The sequence below is a fragment of the Phlebotomus argentipes genome, unplaced genomic scaffold (assembly GCF_947086385.1).
Source record: "Phlebotomus argentipes unplaced genomic scaffold, Phlebotomus argentipes genome assembly scaffold_18, whole genome shotgun sequence".
Lineage (NCBI taxonomy): Eukaryota > Metazoa > Arthropoda > Insecta > Diptera > Psychodidae > Phlebotomus > Phlebotomus argentipes.
Window position 1 is genome coordinate 10,024,859 of NW_026776177.1, and position 22,323 is coordinate 10,047,181.

A 22,323-nucleotide genomic window follows, 5' to 3' on the forward strand; every position below is an offset into this window, starting at 1 on the left:
AAATGCAAAGATTTGATTGAAATATTCCAGAAATGAAATTTTGGGCTTCAATTGAACGCCTCCTCGCATAGTGTCTCTCGGCGCTCTATAACGCAGAGTTTCCATAGGGATAAATGGCAAACAGTGAAATATTTGCTCCACGATGGGTGCGAGATAGAATCAATTTTGTACACTTCTGCCCATTCGGAGAATTAATTACAGCCACCACCCAAAATCCTATGTGTTCGTGCTCTGAATGGCGATGCTTTTATTCTTTGTCTTCGGACGCCGCGCCACCCCTTCATTTGCCAATCAAGCCATTTAAATGTCATCATTTTCATTTATTTCACGGGCGGCAAAAAGTGTCCCTGGGGCGGATTCTCACCACGTTTCACGCGCTCCTCGGCTTCCGTGGAAGAATGTCACGTTATGCAATCAAGTACACAATCCCATTTCCAGCGGTCAATAAAAATTAGTCCGGACGGCCAAGGTGTTGAGAATACGGGGCGCTTCTGCAAGAGTGGGCACACAGCGAGAAATACACGGGAGAGCTTTTAAAAAGCTCATTTTATATTCCGATCTCGATTGAATTGTTTTCCCTCGTCGTCACGAGAGGAAGAAACTCATCAGAAAGTTCAATTTTTGCAATATTCCTCTCTCCTTTCTCTGCTCTTTTTCGGCGTACAAGCAGTGAATTGGGATGGGAGTTAAAGTCCACACCATTTAATGTATTCTTTTCGATAGATAGGAGAAATGTGCATTACTGCACCTGCAAAGTTCTCACCCTTCCTCGCAAATGCTTCAACATATCCCATGAAACTAGCCACTTAAAAGCTTTGAAGGGAAAACAGCACAGACTTTAATCTAATTTGTAGCGAAAAGCCACACACCAACCATAATTTTCTAGATAAGATAAATATTTCTGTAAAGAATGAAAACACATTTGCAAAAATTCCACCACTAATGCACTCTCCAAACGTTACTTTGCATGTTTGCAAAACTCTTTCGCGCACGAAATTCCCCCATTTTGCCCAATATGAATTATCGTGGAAGCCACAAAGTGCAGCAGATGCTGAAAATTGGCAAATAAAAGACGGTCTCTGGGCGAAAAGGGGGGCTTTTGTGTGCCCGCCCTTTATTTGCATGCGCGGTGTTTTCGCTGTGGGAGAAAGAGCAAAAGCTCACTTCCGCTTCTCGCGGCAACCTGCCAAGAGTTGCACTCTGCGAAGGGTCAAAATGGGGGTTCACACCTGTCGCGACTCCTGGAAATTGCATGCCATTCACATCGCGCTTTTCGCTCTAGCTTAAGACAGTTTCGCCAGATAGCGCGAAATTCCTGACGTGCAGCGAAAAACTTCACCCCAAAGAAAATTAAAATAACGCAACGAAGCGAGAAGAGAAAAAGAATGGATGAGTTTTCGGGGACTTGTGAAATCCACGCGAGAGAGAACTTTATCGGTGCATCGAGTTTAATGAGTTCTCTGACTTGGACAGTGTTTAAGGTGGAGATTTTCCAACTCATTCAACTTTATTTATAAAATGCTGCCGGATTAATTCCATGTTAATTGATTTTCAAGTACTGGGAAAAAGTGATGATTTACCCGGCAAAGTGACACTTAATTGAATTTCACTCAGTGGTGATTCTCTGCGCCACGAACACCCCCGCAAAGACAGTTGGAAACTTTCAAGAAAGTTAATTACTTCCATATCATTGCCATCGGAAAACCCAAGAGAGTTTAAGATGATGATGATTCCCGAGCATTACCAATCAAGGCAAACTTTATTTTTAATTGACTCTTAATACCTCTTAAATGATTCATGCACAGCTTCTTTCTCATTTACTGTCCAACACAGATTCTCACCGCCGAAGAGCTCTCGCCAAGAGCACGTCTATTTATCATCGAACCCACGTGCGACAGGGAAAGCTTTGCCGCGCCGTGAGGGAGCGAACCCTCTTGCGATGGGGTGAAAAGGGCGTTTGTTTTCTGAGGCGTGAAGTAGCAAGACAAATCGGATGTGCCGAAATATGCTGCACATAATGCAAGCATAAGGAGCGCTGGAATGTGCAAATCGCGAGAGAAGAGCTTGCCAAGCCAGGAAAGCTAGACTAAGCCAGATTCGCTTGCAAATAACAGAGATTCTAATAATTCTTGAACTGAAGTGATTAATTTCTCAAATCACTGCACATTTTAGACCTTTGAAATTGTCATTATTTTGTTGATGTCCACTAATTAATAATCTTCTACAGCGCGAACATGAAAGCCCTTCATTAAGAATGTCTCTGACAAAATACTGTTAAGAATTCATGTGAATCTAGCAACATTCAGGCAACTTCCCACAATGATACTGATGTGAAAAGCGCCAAGAATCATCTGCTTATTGGCACAATTCGTCATTTTCAACCCAAACTGCGTATCTCTCCTTTGCGCCCTTTTCCTGTTGATTTATGCATAAGTTTTCATCCTATGGAGATTTTCCTCTCGCCGAGAATCGTCTTTTTCTGCCGCACAGTCATGAAAAATTTAAATTCTTCATATGCCGAATGGCGGGAGGCAAAAGAAACTTTTTTATTCGGAGAAAATCACTTTCTTATGGAGTTATATCGTCTTGAAATTTCTTATTTATGCATAATAAAGTGAGTTCGTGGTATTAAATAACACTCTTCGCGGCTGTATTTGACCAAGAAGTCAAAACACTTCTCACATCTTGAGGCTATTTCTGCCTTTCACACCACTCCTTGTGCACAATCTTTTATGCTTGGGCATATAACGAAAGGGGGGAAGAAATTTATTTCCTAAGAGTGAAAGACGGAAAATCCATTGGTCTTTTTGTCCCTCGGAAAATGCTCAAGCAGATAAAATGCGTGTGTGGAGCATCATGTAAACAGATAACATCATCCTATATACCAGTAATTTTCTTGCAGCATGTTTTCCTCCTCGCAATCTCGCTCTCGTGCCGGCCTCTCGCCCACCACCCCCCAAGCCACCCCCTCGCCGTCGATACACACGGTCTTCCGCTTCGTATCATGTGTTTTTCCATCGGGCCGTAGAATAAAAACGCTCCCCGGAGGGAGTGTTTTATCTTGATGAACAAAACAAAGTGATAATGGCCTGGCTGAATGGTAAATTAGGGAAAGTTTGGGATTTACTGCTCTCGGCAGTATCAAGTTGAGCCTCTGTCCAGCTGTGACGAGGATGCTCGCCAGGACGTGCACTCAAAGGCCTGGCCCTTGTGTGAAAAAGAAGGTGAAAAGCGGCATGAATTGAGATTGATGATAAAATTCGAGGCTCTTATCACAAAAAGGATTTCTCCCATGGTGAATTCGGTTTGCTTTGGCTCTTTCCAACCCTTGCGCTGTGAATTTTTTTCCACTTTAAGCAATAAATTTGTACTTCCAATCAAGAGATAGATTAGTATGTGGTTCGAGATGGTGAATTTCTGGATTTATCATCATCCGGTGGGAGTTTAATGATTCAGAACGCTATAACTGCGATGATTTATGAAACTATCTTCAATTTTGAGATCATTTCCTTGAAAATATCTCACATTTTGCTTGACATTAACTCTAAGCACATGAAAATTCATCAGTCTTGATTCTTTTGATTCGCTATCGCAATTCACAGTACACAAACCGCCATTCAATCTTCGCTTAATTACAAAGTTTTCTGTAGTTTTCCGTGAAATCGTCAATGTCTTGGCAAATGTAAAAATTTGCACAAGAGATTGTCAGTCATTTGAGAGGCGGTCATGACAATTTTCAAAGGAAACCTCCCGAACTTCCTGCTAAGTTTTCCCCCACATTTTCTCTGTCGCTGATTCGTGTGAAAATGCTCCGACGCTCACTTTCACGTGATCGGCTAATTGAAGAGCGATATCGAGATTAATTTACCAGAAATAGACTTTCTGCATGACATTCGCGATTGCGTGAGTCACCAATTGAACAGGTTCGCTTTGCGCACCTGATGGATTCTGTGTGAAAATCTCGAGTGCGCGATTTCTTCCTCGAATTTGATCCACACGCGTGGTTTGATGGAAGCCATAAATAACGCTTTTCTTTGTGCGCGCTCTGTTCGCCACATGATTTATGGCAACTTTTGTCAGCTCCTCAAAATTTCACACCACCAACGAGGAAACCAGCAAATTTCCCTGATTGGAATTTCCATTTGTGCGAATTGAACCATTCATCCCGCCACTACAAAGTCATATGAATGAAATACACACTCTGCGCGCGGAAAATGTTCTCAATGAATCACAAGGAGAGCTTTTCTCCTAGGGTGGAAAAAAAAGTTATAATTAAATTTCATCTCGGCGGTGAGCATTTTTGGACGCCCTGTGAGAAATAGGGTGACTCAGAATGATAAATAATGTAGTGAAAGAGGAGAAAATTGAAACAGTGTCATTCCGATCAATACACTTCATATCTGAAGCTCATGGATATACATAAATTTCTCACGGGGTTTGCGTGCCTTGAATTATTGAGTGTGGCTTTAATTCCATGGCGCACAGCATGAAGTGACAGCACACATAATAATAGTAAGAAACTGCGAAATTACAGTCATAATCCCAGACATGGACAGTAAGGAGATTGCAAAAGTTGTTGTCACACTTTTTGCCCAGACTCTCATCCCCTTCCGGCCTGAGAGCGTCTGCTTGGTATTCCATCGCCATATGCTGAACGCAGGCCATTTAGGCGCAATCACGTGAGATTTGCCGCTGAGTGGGCGACCGCAGAGGTGGAGGTAATTACTCTGACTCACCTATCATCAGGAGGGCGGCCGTCAAGTGGGAGGACGGCGGTCCGGCTAATCCTGTGGCGCCCAGGGCAGCTCCTCCGATTGCACACGCCACGCCGCCCAGCGCCACGACGGCAATCAGGGCTCGCAGCGGGGGTCCGGCGAACCACTGACCGCAGCATCCCTTGCCCGAGCGCTCCGATGGAGACCTGCAAGATAAATAGGACAATCATCACTTATTGCCTCTCTTCGCCTGCATTTTCACTGCATTTTCACTGCTCTCCGAACTTTGTGATTGCTAATTAACACTCGCAGTGGCTAAAAGGCCTTCAATTGGTCCAGCATTAGATTTAAAACTACTGCAGATTTAAAAGAGGTTGACTTATGATTTTTACACCCTATCATTGCTTCCTTTAATCCTATTTCTTCTCTCTCTCTGCGTGCATAAATAATGGATATCTAGAGTAGCTCTAGCTTTGATACACAAATTAATTTATATCCAAGACGCTCTTGTCTTGGAATTTGCTGTGGGATTAGAGAAACACCCACATTTGCTCGGTTTCTCAAATTTGTATTCTGTTTGTGCTGATAATAGATTTCCAATTCATCATTAGATTTGCCGTTGTTCTGTTGTTATTATGGCTTAATGCCAGAAATCAATTTCTCAACACAATTGACTGTCGCAGAATCAACATTATCAGTGTGCAGTTAATTGAATTGTGTCATCGAACAAATATTTTCTCAGCCTTTCGTGAGCTTCATTGGAGTTCATAAAATTCCATTTTGTCACGATGCGAGCGTCAGAAAAATTATTATATTTCATGTTCCTGGCCGCAGAGCAACTTTATTAACTTAATGTCTGCAATATAAAACTCTGGGCTGTAATAGCCCCAAGTGGATTTTCATACAGTGTGCGCCACTGAGAAGAAGGGTAGTTCCGGTGTGTGGTAGTCTTGCTCACCCGCAAAAGAAACCGCCTCGAGTAGTTTGGCGAAGGGAAGGAACTTCTCCGGAGCATAACTTTTGGAGGAAAAAATATTTTGCAATAAAAGCAATGGTGTATCTTTGTTAAAAGTTGTATAATTAATTCTCCGTGACACTTTCCAAGTCTTATTGGAGAGTTTTTAAGAAGTCAAACAGTTGAGATGTGCGTTCCTTCTCATGCTCAGCGGGCAATTAGTGTAATTAGTTACGGGCAAGAACTTGGAATTAAAAGCAGCCAGAATTGAAAATGGAGCTTTCATGATGAGAACAAGCTCACAAACTTGAAGAAATACTCCACAACTTTTGATTTGAGTAGCAATTTCACACGAAGAGTGTCTCAATTTTCACTTAAACTTGCTGGCATATTGAGAAAAGTATTGAGATAGTGAATTTGAAGTAGTTTTGTAATTTCCCTGCCACTTCACAAATTCCACTTAAGCGTCTTCCGCATGGGAACTTTGGCACTGAAATACGAGCAGTTCTTTTTCACCCCAGAGGATAATGCCAATTTTTTTTTGCTGACTGGCAAACCACAAATAGAATTACATTGTAATTGATTGCGAGGGGATTCATGGTGTCAAGGAATTTCATAACTTTGCATAAATTACCATGTCACGAAGACGAAGAGGCAGAAAGCGCCATGGTTACTCTGTCAATGTCGAGCTGTACAAGAGTGCAGACACGCCGCGAGGATGGGCGTCTGTTTTTCCACCCTCGTCGCGACAATGGATGCATCTCTTGGCAGCGAAGACTCCCGGGAAAAGCTCCAGAGATCTTCCACATAGTTAGGGGAACACAATGAAATTAGTGTCGGGAAGTCTTGTGCAGCATCAGCATTAGCTCGGGTGTCTGCGACCCTGAGAGGAATTGCGAATTAACTCGTCTTAAGTGTACACACAACATTTCACATCAATTTCCATGCTGAGCCTGCAACAAGAGATATCTCATCTCTCAACCAAACGACCAAGTTTTCCCTCTGAAATTAGCAAAATATCAAATAATCGCCCACCTTTTGGGAAATGTTTGGCTACTCAGCTCATACTATTTGCGTCTTCTTCTGCTCTGTTGCTCACCAACAGGTGAACTGTGCGGGGAATTTGAGTGGGAAAATGAGATTATAAATAATACAAATGGGGAAGTAAATAGAGTCAAACGAAAGGGTTCGGATTTTATATTGCATCTCTAGCTTTCAGTCACTAAAAACGCCCTCTCGGGAGATTGCAATCAATTTCAGCGAAACTTTTCCTGGGCAACACACGGCCAAAGTCAAACTGAGAGTCGCACTAATTGAAATTCAGTGTCGCACAAATGAAGAAATCTCATGACGACTGACAAAAACTGATGGTATCGCGCAAAAAGTCTCGGGAGAAATTTAATTGGACTTGTTAATCCCGGAGAAAAAGTGCTGAAATCTTCAAGAAATTTCAATTATCTCCTCAATGTTTTTTTTTGTCACCCTTTCTGCCTCGCTCTACTTATTAATAAATAATTGCACACTTGTGTGCGCCCTAAAAGTGAATTGCAAATGGAATTCTGCGAGGAGAGACACTCTCAGACTCCACTAAATGCTATCCCATATAATCTCTTCGCTAGAATTCAATTTAGAACGGTGCGGCTAAGAAGTGCGGGGCGGATGAAAAATTCGTTACATGGATTTCGCGTGCTGCTTTTCCACCGCGCGCCATGGAAGCGTAGCCGAAGAAAATTATGGTAACGAAATATGCAATTTAATTTCCATAAGTGCATCCATATAACAAAGAAAATGGTGACAGTGTGAAATAGTGTGCAAGAGCACGGAAAGAGAGATGTTCACCAAGAGCTGAACGTGACTCTGAGTCGCGTCTTCAAATTGACACAATTATTGCGAGCGATTTGACAAGGGAATCAATCTCGCAAATGCAATTTCTCGCCACAATTCTCATTTCCCAGGCAAACATCAACCCTGTGGCTGAAGGAATCAAAGAGTAAATTGTGCGCGGTATTTAGTGTGACAATAGAAAATTACTATATATATACACTCTCTCAACTTTGCTCCACACTTTGTGATCGAGAGCAAACACGAGACGCCCGCGCGTGAGTGTTTGCCAAACAGACGCGATGGACACGGAAGAATCTCATCTTGTGGCAATTCTCAGCACTTGGCATCCCTTCTATCACAAGAAAGAAATCACACAATGACAAATCGAGTTGATTTGACGACGGATTTCGTGTGGAGGAAGTGCAAAAAGTCCCTCAGCAATCAGCAACATCACGATCGTTTGTCATGCTGAAAGTGGTTGTTGTGATGAAATTGACAGTATTTTCGCAACATTGCAAATATGATGTCTTCGCAGAAAAAATACATCATCTTGTTTGACATGAAATTGTCTCTGAATTGTGAGGAAATCATAAACAAATATTTTATGTTGGCCAATGAGAAGTGTAATTGAGAAAAGTGACCTTCATTTAGGGCAACGATTGCGTCTTTTTTCTCTTGAAAATCTTTTGCTTCTGTCAGGGAAATCATCGTGATCACGCGCGACCGCTTGAAATTTCACACAACCATCAATTGAATTGGTTGTCTTACATTCCACTTCATCAACTCTGTACACTTCCATAGGCCTAAAAATTTCTCCTCTCGTGTCAAAGACGGGAGGCGCTGAAGAAGTGGGCAAAGATGAAAATATGATGAGGGATTTTTCTGCGCACCATAATTAATTCCCCACAGTGATAAACAGTGCGATCTGAGGTGAGAGTGAGTGATGAAATTAATAAATATTTGACGATGCGAAGGGAAAAAGTTTGTCAGAGATGAAGAAGGAAAAGTCGTAAAGATGCAAATGAAGTCGTCTCGGTCGATTGATTCATTTCAGGTTACGAGGTCTGCGCGTATCGCCAATGCATCGATGATGGTGAAATTATTATGCGAAGAGATTGATGATTGATTAATCATGTGGAAAAAGGCAATATTCACTTTTTACAAAACACCTCTTGTGTTATTGCCAGGTGAAAAGTCTCAAAAGTGTTTTTCATCCATTTCTCGGGGGAATTTTTCCACATGAGAAGATTATGGTAATTCACACAGTTCTTCAACGCCTGGAAAATTGATTACAAACCTCTTTCGCTGATTACTTCCTGATGAGGTTTTTGCCTTGTCCGCTCTTTTGCCAAATCATCCGTACACACAGTCCGTGGAGGATTGAATGAGGTTGATGGTGAAAAAGGCCAAAAACCGAAGGCCATCTCACGGGTAATTGATTGTTACATCACTTGGCTCAACTGATTTAGAATTCAAACAAGTGAGACACGCAGTCAAAGAATCTGAATAATTGCGCCTTTGTATAACAGAGATTATTTACCTGCCTTCAGCAGGTAAATTACTTAAACTGATCCACACCTCAAATTGGCACAGCATTATGATTTTCACACGGTCGCAGAGTTCCTCCTCCAAACGCCGCGTCTCTCACCAGAGAGATATTAAATCACGTTTCGCTATCATTCAGTAATTATTTGCGAGAATCAACTTCCTCAAGGGTAACCGCAGAGTAGCTAATCTGCTGACTTTGAACTTATTGCGACGCGACTTATTTGTAATACAATGAAGTGTACTAATCAATAATGCAAACTTGCTTAAACAGTGTTGCATATTGTGCATTCAGAGTCAACATAGATCTTTTGTTAATTCATGGTCTCTTAAGTTATGGACATTGCGCAGTTTCTTCGAGTTGAGACTCAAATAAAGAATCCCATTAGCTCCGCCCACTTCCACGCCCCGCCCTTTGTCAAACACATTATGACATCTTATTCTTCCGGCTGCTCGTCTTTCATTAAACCTGCTCACTGAGTGTAACACTGTAAAACTCACAAATTTATTATTAAAGTCCCATAAAAAAAACACATCTTCATTTGCCACGCGAATCATCAAAACGGAGCTTTAAAGGGTGGTTTTTGTACCTCTGCTGAGCTCTCGTGAAATCAGGTGTGCCAATTAAGACTGAAAAACATTACTCATAGCAAGAAAAGGATCACAAACACGAGTAATCGATATGGGAATATTGAGGCTCTGTGTGATTCCTGCTTTTTGCCATCAAATCGCTTTAGGTGGAAAATCAAACGCGACGGTTTGAGGGCGGAAAAACAGGCATTCCATTTCCATGACTTATGGATTCGATTAATTCGGAACGTGCAAAAAGCCTGCCTGGCAACGTGGCGACAAGAAAAATAATTGATTGCGCAAAATATCTCGGGAATGTTGACTTCCGAAAATGTTTTGTGCACGTATAAAATTTCACCTGGGCGTTACACAAGTGTTGCCGGTCACCAAGCAATATAGCGTCTCGCATGAGCTATTTCGCCTGTCCATATCAATTCGCCGAGACTTCTAGCCTGTTTGACTATGAAATGGGGTTTTGAGGATAAGGTTGGGGACACCTTGAGTGCGTGAGACAAATACCTCAGATGCTAATTAATTGCGCTGCCATTTATTGCACAATTGTTTCACTCGCGACGTGATTGAACTTGTACAGCTTTTCCGAGCGCAAGGTTACCATTTTCCGTGTCAAATGTGGGTCGTTTTTCTGCCCGCACCATCGAGGATCATGTTTCATGTCAACCGGGAAGGGAGTGAAAGTATTGATTTCCCGTAAAGCCCAGAGAGTGTGAGTGTGGCTGTGGAAAAGGGAGTGGAAAAGTTGCAAGTTCCACTTTGGAATATGATATGGGAAAGTTGCCAAATTGATTGGAAGAGATATTGCAAATTAGATAAAATACTTGTAGCTGGAAAAATATTGTGGGTGTCAGTGTTTTTCCTCAGGAGACACACACACACACCATTTTTCCTACTCACTCCACATCACACCTCAAACTCTCTGCAATTTTGTACATTTCACACAATAAATTTTCCGCCATTCTCGCTGATGTTGAGTATCAGAGGAGAAAATATATAGCGCGAGGCATATAAATTATTATGGCGAACATTCAAATTGAAATTTTCACTTTATGTACAAAGAAAGTATTACAATTTTTCCCCTCACACACACGTCACACTGATATAGGACAAAAAAGCCACAACGAAAAGTCACAGAGACGCACAATTTTCCCTTGGCAAATGAGAAATCGCGAGGCGGTATTTTATAGCAGAAGACATTCGTGTAAAATAAGGCGATTGATTCCATTTCGCCACACGACAAATCTCACAAGATTTCCATCTTGACACACTCAAATTTATATCTCGGCATCCACACGAGCTTTTCCACCCACGTGTGCCCTTATCCTCACCCCCTCGCCCCTCAATCTAGTGTTTATAATAGGCTCAGGCAGAATTCCATGTGAAAGACCCACTCAAAGTTACACAAAAGTGGAGAATGTGTGCTGATTTCTTTCACCGGTCAGCTTCAATTTCCTGCAACCCCCATAATTCAATTTGTATTAAAGTCCAACAGAATTCCCAGTGAAAGTTGACCCACATTGACCAATGAAAAGTTTGTTTGAAAAGGCATCAGTTTATCGTTCAAAAAGTTAAATTGGCTCTTAAATTCGCTGTGCGGTGAAACTTCTTATGAATTAAATTGATTGATTGATAAGACCGAAGGCTCGCAAGCATCAATACAGCAATGTCAAACACTACTTGGAATGGTTAATTATAGTGTGTTCTTCACCATGTGTTGAGGTCACATATTATTATTGTTTAGCAACGATAATCACGAATGAAAGTTGATATCTTGCGTGACTTATGCTGTGGCAAACTATTAAAATATTCACGAGGAAAAAAAACACCTTCCGCGGTACATAAATAATGAAAAATCTAATAGGAATTCCTTTTGACGTCATTTTCAAGTCATCTGACAAAGTACTCAGAACTCTGTAGCAAAACAAGTCTTCGAAGAGGCAAGAGAAAATTGTTACAAGTAAATATTAAATGCTACAGCCGAATAAATAATTCTTGGGGCTTCTTGAATTCTAGCAATATGAAACACTGAACTACTTTCACGGATGAAGAAATGTTGTTTGATGTAAAATTTCCATTCACAAAATACCCACAATTCCCAACTCAAGCCACGAAATTTGACTACAGTTGCAATTGAATTTATGAAAATGCTCACTTGATGAATATGGAATTCTCAAGTGGACTGTGGAGAATATATTGTTAAAAGCGGAAGTGTTTATATATGTATCTCTCTTTCTCTCTCTTTCTGGATGAAATAATGCTGGTCTTTTGATACAAATCAAACACTGGCTTTGCGAAGGGGATTTTGAGGAAAGTTTTAAGTAAAATGCAATGCATTTTTGTTGGCATCTCGTGCGCATTTTGCAGTGAAGGATTCTATTAAGTTGTGAGATTCTGCAGACGCGCGTCTTGAAATTTAATTAAACCTCCACAAGAGAGAGGGAGAGAGAGATGTCTCGAGATGCCATCGAGAATGTGCAGATGATGTGAATCAACACTTTCTCAGAGGGGTTTCCATAGAAAGTCTCAATTGCAAAGGACTCGAAGGATTCTCGAGAATGCTCATATTTCTGTAGCAAATTCACTGGAAAATACCATCAAAACTGTGAAAATGATGACCATAGGAGAAAATGACAGTGTCTTTGGGAGTTAAAAGTTTCCACCCGCCGTCGAAAAGTCCGTCTCAACCCCATCAGTTAATCCGCCCAAGCTTTCTGACATTCTCCACGTCGGAGAATAATTAAATTTTACTAATTTACTGGGCGACTCTCTGGTAGACGTTTTTACTGGCTGTGATTACACCTCTTTTTGCGTCGCTGCAATGTGAGATAGGAGATCTCTAACTGAGAGAATTGTGACATGAATTGAACGAGATACAATTTGATGAATGGCTGAGTACAATGGCACACATAGAGAATAAATTCCAACATTTAGTGCACCGCACTCTGAGGAAATTGAGATAATTCAGAGCTTTTCTCTAATCTCGTGTTAGTCAATTATGCAATGGCTGTGGGTACGGGCAATTTGATTCACTGCACTTGCAAATTGGCGGGTTCATTTAATGTTCCAATGCGTACAGATCTGTGTGGTAAATGCCGAAGCATGTCAGAGCCAGTGTGGATCATTTGCCAGATAATTCACGTCAAGTGCGATTGGAGTGTCACATAAACAACCCGCCGAAGCGGCAGATACACTGGGAAAGTTGAAGGAAAATGTGTTGCTAAAGCATCACGCTGAAAAATTCATAAGCCTAAATATTGAATGAGGATCTTCCACAGGACTTTTAAAGTGTTCCGTGCTTTCGGGTGGCGACGCAGAAGGATGTCTAACAGAAGCACTCTCTGGGTCGTTCTTGCGGCAATAATTCACAATGTTGTCTGATGCCTCGCAAAGATGTCACATGCCAGGAAAATTATATCTCCAGCTCCCCATCCCGAAAAGCTGTCACTGATCCTCTCACACATCCTGCAGTGTTGATGGATGCACAATGATCCTTGGGCGACACATATCCGCATAGTCTCAACGCTACTGAAGAGTTTCCTGCCAGCTGGTAAACAATTAATGTGCAAATTTGACTTGAGTGAACTCCGAGACACGCAACAATTGCACCAGATTCATCATCCGAAACTATGAGCAGTGGAATAATCATCCCTTGACAAATCACAGTCTCAATCATTGGAAAATTTGCAATTGGAATTTTGGAAGTGAATTCCGAAATTGACAATACAAATTTCAAACTGCGGAAGTTCGGAAAAACAGTAACACATCGAGAAATTTAATGAGATATTTTATGTCGCTCTTATTCAACTTTATGTAATCCTCCCTCAATGGAATTTAATGAGGCACTGCGTGTGTTTGAAACTTGGCGAAATTATCGGAATTTTATGGAGTGGAATTACAGGAAAGGAATAAACTGATCTCATATGGCGATTTTATGACTCGGGAACTAAAATTTATGGTAAAATTCAAATAAAATCATTGTAAAAATCCCCCTGGAAGAGCGTCTAGGCTAAAATGGATTCATTTTTTCCAGCACACCATCAGAGTGCTCCAATCCACCAATAATGGCATAATAGATGGGATAATAGTTTTTAGCTGATGCCGTCCAAAGAAACCACCTTTCCAATGCTACAGAATAAAATATGGGAAAACTTTATCTTCCCACGGCACTCAATATATGGACAAAACTTGCCCCACAAACACTTTGAGAGGGGCTTTCAGGAAGAGCTTTCTCAGCTGGCGCGAGGAAAACTTCTCGTGCCATGAATTCGCATTTTGGCGACGTCACCGTGAGTGTAAGCGATTGTCAGAGAGTTTTGCTTCAACCATTTTCCGGAAAATTGCCTCGAAGTGTGACGTAATGTTGCGGAGGTCAGTGAGAAAAAGGCTTAAAAGATCAATTAAGTCCATACGTTAAAAATTGATTTTTACTGCATGCAATGAACAAAGGCAATTCGACTTGAGAGCTCGAACGTTTTTCGGGCAAGCTGTAATCGAGCAATTTAAGGGTTCGAAGCCGCAAAGACATCATAATGATTTACTCTCTGTGCAGAAGTTTTCCCCTCGAATTGTTGGCGTTGCATCACGTTTCATTTGGTTGCCGATGGCATGAAATTTTGGAAGTTTGCTGTGTGTTTTCATGTGCCATTGTGCACGGGTTATCAAGCTCTTGTGCTATGTGTTAATAGTGCACGTGCCCCGAGTCTCCGGCGTACATTTGCTCCCATATGGCATAATTTGCACGCGCCATGTGAGACAGTTCCACATGAGGGGCCACCCGTGTATCCTTCCGGCGAAGAGGCACTTGGGCGCCTCTTGGACGCACTTAAGTTCACCAAACCCATCGTTTACCTCTGCTACACAATCGACGATAATTCTTTCCCGCGCCACTGACTTTACATTCGAGGGCAACATCAGCAATTCCCGAGAACACGGCACACGATGGCTGAGCAATTATAGGGGGTGGAAAGTCATCCCTCGCCACCCCGTCTAAATCCCGACCTTCGACTCTGCACCACTAAATCATGGCGGAAGTTGTGCGAGTTCAGGTGAATTCGGGTGAGGTGTGAAACTCTGAGTATATGTTTTTTGGCATCATTTATCATACAAAAGGTGTAACAAAGTCCGGAGTGCTTAATGAAATTTTACATCTCCGAGAGCTTAAAATATTCATTCCCATTCACTGTGACGCGCTCAACAAAGAGACGCCGAGAGATAATTTTCGGCCGAATTGGACACGGAAGGTTAGAGAAAAAGTTCATGGTTTCTCAGGGAAATCGCGCGCTCTCCGTGATGGTGTTTGTTTTTTTCCTCCTCTGGTGAAAAATGCTAAACATGCGACTATCACAAGTTTATCGCACAACCCATATTTTTGTCCATGCTCATGAAGTTGGGAAAAGCACAGCGGACAGGAAGTCAAGTGTCTGAATTATTACTTTTTAAGCAATTCGTCTCAGAATGTAAACAACAAGAGCTTTGTCCAATTTACACACCAAAAACCTTATGCGTCAGCGAAGAACATTAATCCACGTTCTGAGATTGCGTTAAGAATGAGGTCAAGTGATGACATTCACAAATTAGCATTCTCACGGAAAATTTCTGTCTGAAGATTGAATTTCACCAAGCATGACGCTGATGAATTTTCGGTAAACATTTTTACCTGGAGCACTATTGTTCATCAGCATTGAATGGATTGAATGCAAAAGTGGGCTCGAGAGCCAAAATTTGTATTGCATAATCCGCAATAGGGCAGATAGAGCCGGAGTATTTTGCGCCGCTCTTCGGCCGCCCATTGAACAATATGTTGAATTTGGAGTGGATTAAGTTGCAGTTGGTGTTTACATTGCACGGCGAGCATTTTGATATGGAAAACACCTAAACAATGCTGAGGAGAGCTTCGCTGGTCAAAATTTGCTCACTGGCGGAAACTTTGGGTCATGATTTGCCAACAATGTAGAACATTTTCTACCCCCTTTCAGTGCATGAAAGAGGGAAAAGTTTATACATATATATGCATTGTTGGCATGGAGCCGATTTGCCACTCTTGGCGTGCAGAAAAGGGCATTCGATACATGGATGGGAATAATTGGAAACAGTGAGTGTGGCTTTCTGTTCGTGCACCCATGAAATTCTCACTTGTTTCAGCTCAATTGCTTCAATTAGCGTTGTGCATACGCTCTGGCCCATGCTTCACTGTCTCGCAATGGACATTTGAGGTGGCCACAGTTCGCCCAGTGTATTTCTCCATTTGGACGCAAACTCTCTGCTGCTTTTTTGCGCGCGTCCACATCTTGCAAAATCAGTGAAGCCAATCACCCTCACAAATCATGACTCTCCCGCCCGCCAATATATGCTCAACACACCGAAATCCCACCGTTCTTGGACTCGCCAATTTGCACCATATTCCGCAAACACCTCGTCGTCAAAATGGAGAAGTTGCAGGCGTTATGCAAGTGGATGTGCGAGGGAGAGAGCGACAGAAACCATCCCATATCCGAAAGGAACATTTATCACAGCTCTTTTACATGGTTATTTATTGCTCTATCTCAACTTGTCCACTCATGGTGAATTTGCTTCTGAACTTTTGCACTTTGCAGCACACAATCTCACCACTTTCATTGATAAATCTACATGATCATCCACTCTCCAGCTCCTCTCTCGCATGCCCATGAATCACGCCCATAATGGGAAACTTGAGAGTGTCTCTCAGTGACTCCCCAATGCAAAAGTTGCACAATTGACAAAAATTACCGACGAGATTTTTTATGTTTATGGCTTTTTGTGTTATACCCAAAGAGAGATAACCTTTAAGTTTGCCCAAGGCGCAGATAAGTGCCTCTAAGTGGTGTACACATTGTTGGCCACAAGCTATGCTTGTTAGAGGAGCTCTCGCGACCTCATGCAAGCTGCTTATGAGGCTCTTAATAGCTGCATTGATCTTGAATTAGCATTCATGCAGTGGAACATGAAATAGCAAGCAAAATACAAGAGACACTTTTAGCATATAAAGAAACGCGCTCGACTAGAATATTTGGAGAATTCAGCAAATAACAATCAAATAAATGTCTTTGACATCGAATCGGCGCCTTTGTAGGAATTTACAGGCACAAGAGGAGCAAAAAAAACGCGAAGACTATCTAGACTTTGAGGAGAGAGAATGTGCCATTAAAAAATCAGCAAGACGTCGTGAGGGCAATTGAGATACTCTCGGCGATATGTTAATCGAGAGATTTCTGGGCGTTTTTGCCATGCTGGGAAGTTCTTATTTTGGCACTTTATTGCTCTCAGAAGTGTCTTAAAAGTCTGTTAAGCAATTAGTGGAATCAGCCACAAAAATGCCTCCCTTCTAGCGTGGCAGATCTCGATGGCACGCTGCACGGCAGCATAGCAGAAAGCTCCACTTTCATCAATTATAAACTACGCGGTTGTCACATAATTACTGGTTACTGTGTAATCATGTTAGTGGTATATTTGAGTTAAACTGTTTTAGGTTCGTCACCAGAATTCTCCTATTTGTTCATTTAAGCCTCTATTCATCACACAGAAAGATGTATTTAGGATTTATTGGGATTCCATTTGGGAATTGTCAATGGGGTCATTTTTCCATTCGCCCTCGCATACCTCTAAAAATAGACAATTTCTCCCTTAAGCCGATCGCATTGAATAAATACCGCAGTGCCGTGGTGGAAAAGGGGCCGTATAATTTCTACCAATCCTCTGCGATGGGAAATTGAAAAATTCCCGGCTTCTGTACAAAATTGATTGGGTGCAATATCGATGGTTTTGTGGCGAGGGCGAGAGAGAGAGAATGAAATTTATTAAGTGGAATACTCAACCACAAAACAAACTCTCATGTTACTCTGGGCGCAGGAGGAAAAAAAGTATAATAGAGATTGAATGAAAAATGGATTATGCATCTTAAAAAGCAATTTATACAGGAAATATTGTGTGCTATGGAATAAAATCATTCCCGCTGTGATTCATCCTCTGATGAGAGACACAAAAAGCTCCATTGGTAAATCAACACAGGCGGAGGATTGATCAAGAGTGAAACCACTTCAGTGCTATGTTTAACATCCCCTCACATCACCAATGGCGCAATTGAATTATCCCCAGAGAGAATACATTCTAGACATTTTCTCCATTTAATTCGCAAGTGCACTCGCGCTTTTCCAGCAAATTGATGATATTTTCCGCTCTTGCTGGGTGTTTGTCTGTCTTTCCTGGGGAGATTTTTCAGCCCTCTTTTGACGATTGCCATCCTTTCTGGCTCGCATCCAACTCGTCAAATGACAAATATCCTCCTGAGGGATTAATTGGGAGTCTTTTTACTGCCTCTTTCTCACTGCAATTAAGTACAATGTTTCCACCATTCGTATTGAGATTTCCTGCGGGAGTTTTTGAAACTTTTCTCTGCACACAAGTTAATTGAAACTGCCAAGCGGGAAGTATACTGTAAATTTCCCCGGTTATGATTTCCCTTTAATATGTGCCGCTTTAAACTGTCCACTCCTTTTGCGAGAGTTCATTGACATTTCCGATTTGAACCATAAATAGAAGGAAAAAAGGTATTGATAAAATCCTCCTAAGCAAACAGAGAGAGAGAGAGAGAAAAAATACATTAAATACGAATTTCACCCTCGCAAATGCTGTATTTTTGACAAGTTAATTGGCAAAATGGACTTGTGATGATAAAGTTGAATGTGGAATGCGAGGCATTCGAGAAGCTCTTGAGCTCTGATCCTCACCCTTGTTTATCAGGAGGACAAATTTCCCTTCTGAAATGAACACCACGCCCATGAATTTTGCCATGGAATCACTCCATTTCCTATTAATATGCGCCCCAGACGATAAGTGATGTCCTCATACAACTTGTGTACACTACACACAATTAAGTATTGATTAGCTGTGGAAATTGGCAAAAGTTCATCGGTCGTGTGGAGGAAACTTTGTCATTTTCACATTATATCATCATGCGTCGCAGGAGCTGAGATAAATATCTCTCAGGTAATTCAACTAGTATAGTGGCACTTAACCCATTTCCCAGGGATCAACTGGGGAATAGGGGATGACGTTGGATGTGCGCCTTTTCACACCCAAGCCACCGAAATTTCTATGGTGCGGGTGATAAACAGTGTTAATTTCCTCTCCACATCGGAATTAATGGTGTCATCGTGTGCCTTCTAGTTTCCCCGAAACTGATTTTCCATTGTGCGCCACCCTCTCCAGAATTATCACGGGAAATTTATTCCATCGCACAATGGCTTTTTTCCTCGCCTCATAAGCTCTCGCCTCCTTCTTCTTACTCAGCAACTTTAATATGTTATTTATGCGCCCATCGTGGGGGTGTTTTTGACGACAAAAATGCATGCCGAGGCAAAAAATGCGCTTTCGCCGAGGCGTGCATTTTATCACTCTGTGAGTTCATTTTTTAATCACCACACAAGTGCAGCGCATTTTGACGATGATAAGGTGTGCATATTTATGCTAATTCCACCCACAAATCCTCTGCCCGGGAGGAAAAATTCCTCCATTTGGGTAAATATTTCCAAGAGAGATTTCTTATGATTTTGCATAATGCAGCATTAACTGTTCGGCAAAGTTCAATATTGCCATTTATCGAGCAAATTTCCGTTCTGCTCCATTGGTCGCCTGATTTGGTGGAAATCTAGCGAGAATGCATGAGAATAAAGCACAGTTAAAATACATTTTTCTGCACCTTGAAGAAACACATAATCACACAGTTGTGACCTCATAAACCTTCTCTAAAACTCATACCTGTAAATGATTATGAGCGAATCTCCCTTGAACTGTGATTAATGCCAAACGCACAACGCAAATCTTCATTTAACTTTTTGCCGTATGTTTTCCGGAGACGGTCAAATGCGACATTAATGACTAAATAATCAACATAATACCCAACTCGAAGGCAGGAGTGTTTTCCGTCACTTTCGGGTGTAAGTTGACAAATATTTGGGGAAATTTCTCGGATGCCCTCAATGGAGGCGGAGTCTCGGTTATGCAAAGCGCCAGAGAGGTTTTCGTGTGTGCTGAAAAAGAAAGTGTGCAATTTTGTACCACCCGGAAATGTTGCCTTATTGCTTGTCAATTTTGTGAATTCACACAGTAAATTGCTCCGTTCCGCAGAATTCGTCCAAAGGCTGGAAATAAGAGTGGGATATTTCGATGACAATGACTGTGTGACTCCACCAAAATGTCCCATTGACTAATTCTCATGTCTAAGAGTGGGAGTTTCCAACATGATGTATAAATTATAATTGCTGTCCTGGGCGATCACAAATTTGGACTTCCTCCGAAAGAGGACAAGTTCATGTGAGGTGAGATTTTCCTCTATAGTCAATTTTCTCCATTAAATGATAGAGAAATATTCCAGTCATAATGACTGAAGTCTATTGTGCGTAAACATTAAGAGCTTCTCAAAGTGTTGAGAGATGTTCAGAAAATTCGCACCGTGTGAGATTTGTGTGGTGAAAAACACGGAAATTTATTGTTCTCCACAAAGTGATACGCGATGAGTATCCATTTGGTGAAAAGCGACGAAGAGTTATCCGGAATAGAGAATTAAACAGTTGGCTTTTCATTCAAAAAGGGTGAGAGAGGAGCGTGAGAGAAAGTTCATGACCTTTCAAGGCAATTGTAAGAGAGAAGCGATCTCACAATTAATTGTCAGTATGGAGACTACAAATATACAGATATTTATACTCGCCGGTGACTCGCAATATAGCTCAAGACACTGTATTGTTCCACTTGGAATATTTTCCATCAAGCATCTCTCCATCTCGCGTCGCCGTTCGGAGGAACACAATAGAGCTCAACTTTTACTCTTTAAGATTTCACATTTTCTTAGGCGAAAGAACCATTGGTGTTCAGATAGCGGAGCGAAGGAAAAAACACGACGAAAGACTGTCTTATTTGCTGAATTTGAAATTCATTTCAAATGTGCGACGATGTCTGCAGGAGACAATTCGCAGAGTCCAATGAATCTTTCAGCTTGCTCCTTGTCAATTGCAACAAGGAGTGCGGGACGGATGTGGACAGAAGGCCCAGAATTGCATGTGACGATCGGAATGGAGATCAAGGTTCTCCGAAAGCTGAAAATTCCAGCCTCATTGTTGGCAAGTCTGTGAATGAGATACCGCCACAATCGCAAACTCTCAATCACTGCAATTTCATTAGACACACTGAAAAGCAGCTGAATCAAACAATAAGACATTTTTCCGGCGCTGAATTGTGAGTGAGACAATTTTTTTCGTTGTTATTTATCTCGTGTGTGTGTAAATAATAGAAATGACGATTGCATCACTGCCTCGTAGGTGGTTTTCGGGCCTATTTGCCATATTAGATATCGCATTTAGCTGGCAATTTAGTGGTCGTTTCGCCTTTTTGCGGAATTTTTGTTGTTTATTTGATGTGGTGAAATTTTTTCACGTCTCTCTCTCTCTTCCAAAGCCAGCGAAATTGTGTAAATCAAAAAAAATATCTACACGACTTTAAGTGGTGTTCCTGCTGTCAAATGATGTGTTAATACGGTTCACAGACGCACAACTGACGTCTCCGACAGTTAGAAATTTATACAGCGCGCGGAAAATAATTAAATTTCAATTTCGAACCTATGCAGAGGTGTGGTTTTGATGGAGGATGATTTCTGGAATGGACAGACCATCATGCCTCCACTTGAGTGATGGATTTCAGCCAAATCATCGACAGGCAATCTTGTGTGTATCTTCGGCTGTGACCTTAAAACTCTGCCCCGTGAGTCATCCCGAAGTGCAATATATTTTCCGATGGAGTGACTTGGGAAACAGTGAAGTCTCTTTACACCCTAATTCAATTTGCTGCCGAGTCGTTAGCAGATATTACACAATGAACCTTGGAGGAGAGCTTTGCTCGGGCATTTTGAGTCTATCATGCGAAAATTTCTGCACAAGTTGCCACGGTAATTGGGATATAAATGGGCTGATTTTGTGGTTTCAAGATGTGAATGAAGGCATCATTGAAATCGATCGACCCTGACCAAACCTCCAAGCTTAGGGACTCTTTTAAAATCATTTGAGCTACGCAGAGCTGTGTGGATTATGTGAAAAACTCACCATTAATCTCCACTGATGGAAATTCATCTAGTTGACCGCAATATATATGAAAATATGAATCCCCAGGATATGTGCAGTAATTTAGAGTGTTACTCATGATGTTAATATTTCAACCGCCAAATGTGCCAAAAGTGAGAGATTTATGATTCATCGAAGCATCATCGTGTCACACGAGAGGGTGGGTAATTAATTTTTGCGTTGAGTGGCTGCAAGAACAGCAAAAATTTGCAATTCACGATCGAAACAGTTTTAATGATGCGACACCAAAAGACCCCATGCACAGTGTCATTTTTCCTGCCATCACTCAAATTCCCATTCGCGCTTGGCTTAAGTAGACACATTTTGTAGGGTGTCTCCGTGAGAAATATGTTTTGAATTTCCCTCAATTTCCTCATTCATCACGAACGACAGCGTGTGGCGCTGAGAGCCGCAAAGGCGTGAAATGTTCATCCATATTTTTAGCCTCGCAATGTGTTACATGATCGCCGTTTAGGCTCACAATGCCAGAAAACCGGCACTTCTTGTCGTCTTTTTTTCCCACGAACCATCAAACCACTCTCTAAGCTGAGTTTGTGAGTAATTAATGCTCTTA

The 22,323-nt window shown here is 41.6% G+C and overlaps 1 protein-coding gene across 1 annotated transcript in view; it reads right to left on the bottom strand.

Annotated features, from left to right (window-relative positions):
* LOC132259138 (uncharacterized) overlaps window positions 1-22,323 on the bottom strand; it is a 41,623-nt gene that overhangs the window by 6,108 nt on the left and 13,192 nt on the right. Inside the window, exon 3 of the mRNA XM_059756690.1 lies at window positions 4,737-4,921. Within this exon, the coding sequence (XP_059612673.1) occupies window positions 4,737-4,921 (185 nt within the window). The remainder of the gene's footprint in view (window positions 1-4,736; window positions 4,922-22,323) is intronic.